General features: G+C 67.1%; 1 protein-coding gene across 1 annotated transcript; it reads right to left on the minus strand.

The window, feature by feature from the left end:
• Positions 1-3,089: 3,089 nt before the first annotated feature.
• NKX6-2 (NK6 homeobox 2) lies at positions 3,090-5,099 on the minus strand (the record flags this gene model as incomplete). The annotated part of the gene is made up of 3 exons (XM_084264963.1): positions 3,090-3,338; positions 4,108-4,280; positions 4,685-5,099. 3 exons carry the CDS (start codon positions 5,097-5,099, stop codon positions 3,090-3,092), a joined length of 837 nt encoding a protein of 278 aa, XP_084121089.1.
• Positions 5,100-10,003: the final 4,904 nt, after the last annotated feature.

Raw genomic sequence — 10,003 nt, forward strand, 5'->3', positions numbered from 1 at the left:
GCCGAGGGGAAGCCGGGCCGCGGCCTCTGCGAGAGCGCTAAGGCGCCAAGCAACGCAACTTTACGAGCTGCTCACGAGGTCCCAGTGCCCAGCTCAATAAAACCGACACCATAAACTCCTCGGTGATTATCTCTGGGCTTAGGAGAGACCCCCTGCTCCGCCAGGCCGGGGCTGAAGCCTGATGGCGGGCGGAGCTGCGCGGCCACACGCAGCCCGACCCGGCACTGCCGGAGCGACTTGAGGGGGTCTCAGATTTCGCCCACGGAAATTCGCATTCGAGCGCGGAGCCCGGGGGCGGCTTCCCGGGCGGGGCGGCGCTGGCACGGCGAGCCGGGCCGCGGGACGCTCCGAGCCCGCATCCCGGCCGCACAGCACCGGCACGGCCAGCGAGCCGGCTCGGCGCACCGGCTCTGGAGCCCGTCCGAGAGCTGCGGCTGCTCTCGGCCAGGCTCGGTGCTGCGCGGGGGCCGCGGCTTCGTCCCCGGGTGGGCGCGGGCGCGTTGCAGAGCGGAGCGCGGCACCCGCCGCCGAACACCGGTTTCCGGGACCTCAGGACGCGGCGCGGTTACCGGGACACGCGCGGGCAGGTGCGAGCGATCCGGCCCCAGCGCGGAGGGTTCTGTCCCGACGCTTTCCCGGAGGCGCCGGCAAAACGGCTCCGGGGCTGCGCTGCGGTTTCCGCGTCCCGTCGCAGTCAGGCTCAAAGCTGAGGGAAGCTTCGATTTACTCCGTCTGTAGCCGCAATACAACCCAAGCGAGGTCTCGCCAGCCCCCGGCGTTCAGTGAGTACGGACCCGCAGCCCCCCTCCCTCCCCTAGAACAAGGCGCTGCCCTGACAGGAAGGCGACGGGGTGCCCGGCTGGGAGCGAAACGCATCAGCGGCAGGACCAAGCCGGGGCGTCCGGGGCGGCTACGTGGCGGGGAGGCCCCGATACCGGCCCCGGTCGCGCCGAGGAGCGCGGGGTGCGGCCGGGACTGCCTAACAGAGCCAGGGCTGGCCCGGCGCGCCCGCACGGAGGCCGCCCCACACGCGCGGCAGCTGCGCGGGGGCACGAAGGGAGCCGTGCGGGGCCGCGGCCCCGGGCAGCACTGGCACCGGGCCTCGAGCGCTGCGCGGGCCGCAGCTCCTGCTCCCCGGGGCCTGGCCCCGCCGGGCTGGCGGGCAGAGGCGGGACGGCCGCTTCCCTCCAGGCGAGGAGCCCGGCATTGCCGGCCCAGCCAAGCTGCGGAAGGGGCTGCGGTACGGCGTGGCTGTGTTAGGACAGGCGCCGGGTCTCGCACCCGCCCCGGGCTGCCGGAGCCGCCCCGTTCCGGTGCACGGCGGCCGTGGAGAGGGAGCGTTTCTTCCATTCGCTGGCTGCCGGGCAGGTGAAACCGGGCAGGTGAAGCCAGGCCGGCCCGCAGCGCGGCCGCTGCGTTCGCTCAGGCAGCTGAGCACTGTGTAGTTTACACACGGAAAGAACGCCCCGTTCGTTAAACCAAAAGGCGAAAAAGGCGGCTTGACAACGAAGCCGCCTTTACAGCCACCAGGCTGCAGCCATGCCCGAGCGGAGAAAGGCAGAGCCCTGCGCAGCGCCGGGCACCTGAGCGGCTGGGTCATTACCTCGGTCTCCGAACGGGCACTCTGCCGGGCGCAGTCTGAGGCTCACGGTCGCTCGGTAGAGGTGAGGGGTGAGACGGAGCTTTGGGCCACCACCGGTAACCTCTGCGAGTTGTCCTTCGGGCTTTCTGCCCGGGCAGCGCAGTGGGACGTGTCCTGCCCCCGCCGCCCCCTCCCGCAGCGGATCACGGAACATTGCGGCGATCACCAGAACGTTTTTCTGTGCCAGGAACCGGCGCGACCTCGGGCCCTGCACACGGCAGGTTCCGGCTGCACGCTCGGCCCCTTCTTACCGGGAGTCGGGGGGCGGGGGGGGAGGGTACCAGCTGGCGGGTTCCCGTGCGGCAGCGAGCCCGGCTCCCGTCGGTGCCGTCGAGGCAGCCTCCGTCAGGGCACGGGACTGTCCAGGCTTGACCCGCCGGTGTCCCGCCGCAGCCAGCCAGCTCTGCCGCCTCCCCGCCTCCTCCTCCCCTCTGGCGGGGCCAGACACCCCCGGCTGCGGCCGCCGACCGGTGGGTGGGCGGCGGGGGGGGGGGAGCGCGATGATCCTGAGGCTGCGGCTCGGCGGGGCAGTTGTGACGGCCTGGGCGGGCCCGGGGTGCCCGGAGCGGGGAGATGGCGTCCGGCCCGGCTGCCCACCCGGCATCCGGGCCCGGGAAGGGCGGACCGACCCCCGCGGCTGCGCTATGGTAGAGGGCCGGAAAAGCGCCCGGGGGCGAGGCGAAGGCAGGCGCCGGCCGAGCGTTCCGAGCGAGTCGGGCGAGAACGGCCCTGAAAAATGAGGAACTGGCGAAGCCTCCTCCAGTTCGGCAGCCCCGAGCGCCCCGGAGGTAGGCAGGACGGGGACCGAAAGCGGGTAACGCGGGAAGGAACGTGCTGAAGGAGAAGCTTGTTAAATAATTTATTGATTTATACAAAGTCCTTCCAACCCGTGTGGAGACATTATTTTATCCCAAAGTAGAATCAAGCGTCCATTTTTCTCTCGTGCTTTTTTTGGGTTGTTTTTTCTGTTTTGATATTATTAAGCGTAAAATCCAGAGGCAGGAGAAAAATCAAACCGCCAAAACACCGAGTAGAGGGAGTGAAAGAAAACAGCCGTTTTTACACTAGAAATATACATCACAAAAAATCTGAAATTTACTATATACAAAGTGGCTGAGCTTGGATTTGGCGACCCATACAAAACGTAACAAAATCTGATTGTTAGGAGCAGGAATTCGGCAGGAAGGCTGAAAGAAAGAGGGGCAAACCTTAAAGGGACACAAAACGAAAACCAAGGAGTGGGAAAAAAATTCCTCTGAAATTTACACCGATGAGAAGGAAAATAATTTCATAACTTATTCTGTAAAAAATATATACATTTCACATACATCTTAGGCTGTACAACACACCACTTTAAACATCCAGTTACACTTGGTCTCCGTGGCCGCCCCACCGCGGCGGCGGCGGCTCGCCCGGCCGCCCGCAGCAGCCGTCGGTGCCCGCGGCCTCACAAGGTGTCCGAGCTGGTGCTGCAGGGGCTGACGAGGGACAGGTTCGTGGATTTGTGCTTTTTCAATAGCCTCGTGATCTTTTCGTCGTCTGAGTTGGGGTCCAGGGGCTTGTTGTATTCGTCATCGTCCTCGTTGTCCGAGCTCTCCTTCAGCTTCTCCGTCTCCGAGTCGTGCTTCTTCTTCGCCGAGGCCATCTCCGCCGCGTGCCGTTTCCGCCACTTGGTCCGTCTGTTCTGGAACCAGACCTGGGCACCGGCACCGGGCACGGCTCAGCCCCGCCGCCGCCACGCGCCCGGCCGACCGCCCCCCGACCCGTCCCTTCCCACCCGCCCGGGTCCGGGCGCGCCGGCGGCACCAACCGGCCCGGGGCGAGGCCGCGGAGCGGCGCCGGGCGGCAGCGCGGGGAGCGGCGAGACGGCGGCGGCCCCGGGGAGGGGGCTGCGGGGACTCGCTTGGGTCGCCCGCCCGGCGCCGCCGGGAATGTCGCCAGCCGGGACCGCGCGGCAGCAAAAGCGGCGGCTTCGCGGGACGGGAACGGAGTGCGGAGCCTAGACGCGTTAGTGGGGTTTGGGTCCCGGTGCGCCTGAAGCCTTCGCTAAAATAATTGGGGTGGTTGTGCACGGTAACGCGGTGCAAATTACTGAACACGGTCTCCTCCAGAAACCCACCCGCGGGAAGCGGCTGCCTGTGGGGGGGCTTTTTGGGTGGGGGTTTTGTCGTTGTTGTTTTTCATATATCTACCTCGTATTTTTCTTAACGATTTTCTTAAATCGTTGGCAGCACAAAAAGCCCTCAGCACAGGAGTTGCGTAGGACGTGGCCTAAAATCTACCCCGTATCCAAATTAGATTTAAATTATAAAAGACTTTCAAAAGTCCCTGTACGGTGTTAATGGTCGCTGAGAATTACCGCAAAGGCGAAGCGTGACAGCGCTGCCCGGGCAGGGGGCGGGCGGCGGGAGACCCTGCCCGGCCCGCGGCCTCGGCGCGCCCGCGGGACCTACTGCGGGACCTACCTTCACTTGGCTCTCGGTCATCCCTAAGGAGTAGGCGAGGCGCGCTCTCTCCGGTCCTGCCAAGTATTTCGTCTGTTCGAAGGTTTTCTCCAGAGCAAAAATCTGCTGCCCGGAGAAAGTCGGTCGCGAGTGTTTCTTCTTGCCGTCCTTGTCCAAAACCATCCCCGTCTGAGCTGAAAGCGGAGGAGAAACAGCTCCGTCAGGGACGGGCCCTGCACTAGCCCCGGCTCGGAGACGGGTCTCCGCCCGGCGCTACTGGGGGGGGGGGGGGGGGGGGGCGGACCGCGACGGGGCTGCTTCGGGGGTCCGCCGCCGCTGGCTCCCGGTCCGCGGACGCGGCGGGCCGAGGTGACCGGCACCGGCCCACCTCCGGGCCTGCCTTCCGAGCTCCGCGCCTGGGGCTCCGCCGGGTCGTCCGCCCCGTCTACCGCGCTGGCCCACCGGCCTCCCGGCGCGTCGCCCGGCCGCCCGGAGGGGCCGGCCCACACCTCCGGCCAGAAGGGCCGGGCCGGAGCTGAGGCCGGTTGCCGGGGAAGCACTGCGGGCCGCGCTCCCCGCCGGAACCAGCCGCACTTACCGGGACAGGCGAGCCGTGGGTCTCTCCAGGGAGAGCCCTGCACCACTCCCGGCCAGAAAATGGGCGGCCGCCCCGGCAGCTCCGCCAGGGGCTTCGGGTAGCGGGAGACGGCGGCGGGGTTGAAGTACATCCCCGCCGAGGCCGCCAGTCCGTTGATGCGGGGCAGCCCGCCCAGGAGGTTGCTGGCGGTGCCCACGGGCCGCCCCAGAATGTCGCTTATTCCGTGCGGCGTCCCCAAGGGGAGCTGCGTGTTGAGTCCGCCCAGGGCCGGCGCCTTGAAGCCGGAGGGGTTCTGCAGCGTGTAGGGAAAGAGGGAGGTCTTCATCTCGGCCATGTTGTGCAGCGCGGCCAGCGGCGTACTGCTGAGGACGAACGCGCTCTGGCGATTAGCATCCATCTGCCCCACCGCTAACATTTGTGGTCATCAACGAACGCGGGCCCTTCTCCAAGCACGCCGGCAGCCGCTCCCTTGTAACCCCGCGTCGGGAGCGCCAGCCGCGGGCTGGACGGCTTCTCCACTCGCAGGCTCAAAGCAACAGCAAGTACCAAAGTTTGCTGGGAGGAGGAGAGCCCCGGCGTTTCTACCCCGGCCCCCCGCAGCTCGGCGACACGCAACGCGAACTTCCAGGCTGGAGCACTGTGAAACCTCGGGGCAGCACGGCGGGTCGGCGCAGAGCGAGTCCGGGGGAAGATCGCGCGGAGCGTCCGCGCAGGCTGCGGCTCCTGCCCTCCGTGCGGAATCCGGCGGGATGAGGCGGGGGGAATGGGGTGGAAACACGACACACGACGGCGAGACCGGCGGCGCTAGGCTGGGCTCCGCACCGCACCTCGGCCGCGAGTCCCGGCAGCGGGGGACCCTCCGCGCCGCGCCCCGGGGCGCAGATAACCGCGCGGGCACCTGCGAGCCCCGCGCCCATTGGGTGGCCGCCTCCCCGCGCCGCCGCCGCGGCCCAATCGGCGGGCGGCGAGCGCCCCCCACCCCGATACGTCACGGCTGGGCCGGGCGGTCCCCGGGTGCCGTGGGAGCGCGCGGAGCCGCACGTGGCCGCGCCACGACCGACGGGACCTCCCGCCCGGCTCGGCCCGGCCGCGCCCGCCGCGACACCCCCCGAGGTCAGCCCGGCCTGCCCGGCTCCGCGCCCGGCAGCTCGCGTCCCGTGTCCTTCGGCCCGCGGCGGGGTCCGCCTGCGCCCGAGAGGGCTCGGGGGAGGGCGGCCCGCAGGGCCTGCCTAGCGACGCTGCGGTGCGGCAGGACGGCGGGAGGTGCACGGGCGGAGCCGAGCGGTACGGCCCGTCCCGCTGCCCGTTCTCTCGGGCAGTCAGCTCCGTCGTGGGCTGCGCGCCCGTTCCTCCGCGCGGGAGCCGAGCGTTTAGAGCGCGGTGTTAGAGCACAGTTATGTACGGGGAGTGACCGCTTCGTTCAGCCGTGCGTGGTGCCGGTTTTGAAGCGCACCGGCACCGGAGAGAGTGTTCCCCGGGAACTCAAAGCCCTGGTCTGGGCAGGGAAACAATGCCTCTCACCTCGCCGCGCAACGGAGCTCGTTCGCACAAATGAGATGACCGCGGGTGTTCTTCTTAATCGAAAACGCGGTTATTTGGCAAGCGAAGAAGAATTCGGATTTGAGGGTTTTATAGAAAATAATGACGGAAGCGGGGGGTCGCGATGCGTCCTTCGCCTCGCAGCCGCCTTCTCCTGCGGGTCTGCTGCGTTGCTGACCCGCACACACGAGCCGCGGCGAGCGGGGAATTAAAACTTCTCAGAGCGTTCGCCAAGCAAACACGGATCGACTTCATGGCGTCAGAACAGTTACTAAAACGCGCGTTCCTTCGGAGGTAGCTATGTCTAACGTCAGAACCGTTTGCGAGTGAATAGGGCCGCGTTTAACCCGAAGCAGCGGCCCTGATGTCACGGCAAATTTGGGAAGCCATTCCTCGGGCTCGATCTGTGATCTTTATTTTCAGTCGCTGCAACAGTCTGTGTGTCTTGTAATACACGTCCTCGTGAAAAGCTTAACGTATGACCGTGAGATTTAAAACGACGCTGCCCTAAAGAAGGTTTAATAAACGACTTCATTGCTTTCCCCTCTATCTATTGTAAGCAGCAGCAACAAAGGCAGCAGTGACCGGCTTATCAAGCTCTCTTGACTAAGCCCGCCAGCTCTCTGCCCAGTGTCATTTCTGCAACGCCTCCGTATGTTGGGAAGGAGTTGGCAAGTGCCATCTGCTCCCTCCTCCTCCTCCTCCTCCTCTTCCACCCTCCTCCTTCTTCGGCCCGGCTCAGGCTCACGGAGCCCCGGGAAGCTGCTGAAGACGGCCCGGCACGAGCGGCCCCCGGAAAGCCGCGGATCCGTCCGGGGGGCTGTGCGCGTACCTCTGTCTGTCTGCCCCTGCCGGGATCCCGCCGAGGCGATCCGCGGTCTTCCCCCGCCCCCGGTGTCGGTGCTCGGGACGGTGGGGCACAAGCCGGGCCAGCAGCGCCCTCCCGCTGGGCACGCCGCGCCGCCCGCGGGTTTTCCGCCTCTGGACGCGACCTCTCCAGCACGGACCGTTTCGGGCCAGGCGCTGACTCAGACGCTGCGCGCAGGCAGGAACGACCGTTCCCCGCAGCAGACCCCGCCGGGACTCCGTTGCCTCGCACGGGACCGAGAACACGGGTAAGAGCGCGGCCTCCGCAACCCCTGCGCCGGCGGGGCGGGACTGGTCCCCCGCTGGCTCGCGTGGAGCCGGGCTGCGGTCCCGGCGGCGGGGGTGAGCCCCGGACCCGCGGCGGGGCGGAGCGCAGAGCCCAGCCGGATTGGGCGGGCCGCCTGCCCGTTGGAAGCGAGTAGCATCGCCCTGCTCCCCCGCGGACACCGGAGGGCCCATGTCCCGCCCCACCAGCCCCCGGCCCTCTCCCGCGGGACGCTTCTCGGCTCCGCCGCCGGTCGCAGCCTCCGGCACCCGTGGCGGCTGTGTGTTTCCGGAGGCACCGGCCCGCCGCTCCGGGGGCGCCCGGGTCCGGCTGCAGGCGTCCGGCAGCGCTGGCTCCGTGCGGGTCCTGAAAGGGCACGCCCGACGCTGGCCTTCTGGCCCCGGCACCTGGCTTCAAACTCGAGCAAAAGCAGTGCGGCCGATCATTTGCGTCTGTCATCAGTGACGCTTGTTGCGCATTAGTGGTACGTTTGTCTTGTGCACTGACTTGCCTGAAACCCAGTACCCCCCTTCTTCCAGGTGGAAGCACGCGGGGTTTATCTCTGCAGCCCCGATAAAACTGCTTTTGCGTCTTTTCTTCCGACGAGCTGGGGGGGGGGGGGGGGGGGGGGGGGTAGCGCCGGCGCCGAAAGAGGGTTCCCCGCTTCGCTGCCCGCCGCCCTCCGAGAGAACCTCCGGAGGTCCCTCCGGCCCCACCGCCCCGGTCCCTCCTCTCGGCCGGTCTGCCCCGTCCCGCGGGGACTCCCGGAGCGCACCTGCTGGGCTGCGCCAGGTGCAAGCGCTCCCTACTCCCGTGTCGACTGCAGGGGCCGTGACTCTCTGGGCCGGTGCAGTGGCTGGGCAACTCCTGCCACGGCTGCGGGGCGGCAGCACCGTGCGCTCCGCTGCTCCCGGTGCCGGAGCCGGCCGGCTGTCTTGTCCGCAGCCCGCGCCCGGCAGCCGCCGCTCTCGCCGTAGGGGATCTCGGTGAAACAAACCGGGGATGGGCTGCTTGGGAAGCGGGCCGTCCCGAGCAGCCCGCGGCGCGGCCGGGTGCTGGAGCTAACCGCCGCCGGTGCTGGCGGGCATCACTGCCCGTCAAGCCCGCTGCCCGCGGCCGAAACCGCTTTGGCAGAGGAGTTACTGGAATGGAAACGAAACGGCCCGAGACGCTTCTGATTACGCGCCCGTTCCAATGTCGGTCGGGGCCCTCGGCCCGGTGAGTCTGGGAGCGCTACGGCCCGCTATGGCCTGTGGACGCGCCGCTTGCATTTCACAAGACGCCGGTTCCTGGGGGTTAATTTCGGCGGAGGAAAACGGGCACGGGCCGGGGCACCTCCGGGGTACCTGACCGAGCCCACCCTGCCCGGGCCCCGCCGCGCCTTCCCCGCGGGGGAGCGACTGTTCCGGAGCCCGGCCTCTGACCGCCGCCTCCGCCGTCCCGTCGCGGGCTGGCGGCGCCCCCTGGCGGCCTCGGGCGGCGGGGGCGGTGCGCGGGGCGGCCCCGTCCGTGTCCTGCGTCCGTCCCGTACCCCCGCCCTCTGTGCCCCACCCCGCGCCGCGGTTCTTGCACCGGGCGGCGAGAGCGTGTCCGGTCAGAGACCGGCACCGGGGTCCCCGGGGGACCGGGCGCAGCGCCGGGGCCGTCCCACGGGCAGGACGCGCTGCGGTCGGTGACACCGACACGCGGTTCCGTCGGGCTGTTGCCGACGGCACCGGCAGCGTTTGTGATCGTGTTCGGATGCGGCTCCAGGCCGGGATGAATCTCTACCGTCTCCAGCCGGTGAGCGCGGGCTGCGGCCGGGGCTCTGCCGGGGCGGGAGCGGCCTTTCTGCACCGGGCACAGCAGCAGAACTGATGCTCGTGGCGTCAGACTCCTCCGAGCCTTCTGCACCCCGACACGTCCCGCATGGTCACACTGCGGGTCCCGGTGTTGAACGCTGCGATACAGGTAACGCCAGGCGAGCCCTGCTTAACCTACCCCTGCTTCTTGTGTGGCTGTTGTTGGGGTTTCCATGCCTACGGCCAGAGCGCCTTCTCCTGCAGCCTCTGACCAGCGGAACCTGTGCGACCGGCTGTGTCAGGAAAGAAAACACACCACGAGTAGGAATAATCCCTGATTTACATTCATTGGGTGTAAACGCGTGAAGGGATCCTGCTTTAGCGGGCGTTGGACTAGATGATCTCCGGAGGCCCCTCCAACCTCCATCTGTGAAATGCATGTGGGGTCTGTTTCACTGCATGGGCCACAGAGGAGTGGGGTGCTCAATGCATCAAAGCGCCTCCCACCGGGCTGTGTATTATTCCAAAGTGCAGCTGTAAGTGTGACTGGGGAAAGGGGAACTAAAGACAGCTCTCCACACAGGCTTCCTTTTGGGAATTGTTCTGATGCTGGTGGAGGAAGGCTGGGTAAGGGAGCTGTTCAGAGCGTTACTGGCAAGAGAGCAGGAAGATCCATACTGAGGGCCTGTAATCACACTGCCTGCCTGCACTCCTGACAGTATGCATGCTGCTTCTTCACAGCATACCTAAGAGATCCTCATGCTTAAAAACGAGGGGTGTTTTGGGCTAATAATGCAGTTACTAGAAAACCAAGTCCTTTTAGACTAGATGATCTCTGTTGAAGCATCTTCACAGGATGATGTACAT

This window comes from Gallinula chloropus (assembly GCF_964237585.1).
Source record: "Gallinula chloropus genome assembly, chromosome: 5".
In the NCBI taxonomy this organism is placed as follows: domain Eukaryota; kingdom Metazoa; phylum Chordata; class Aves; order Gruiformes; family Rallidae; genus Gallinula; species Gallinula chloropus.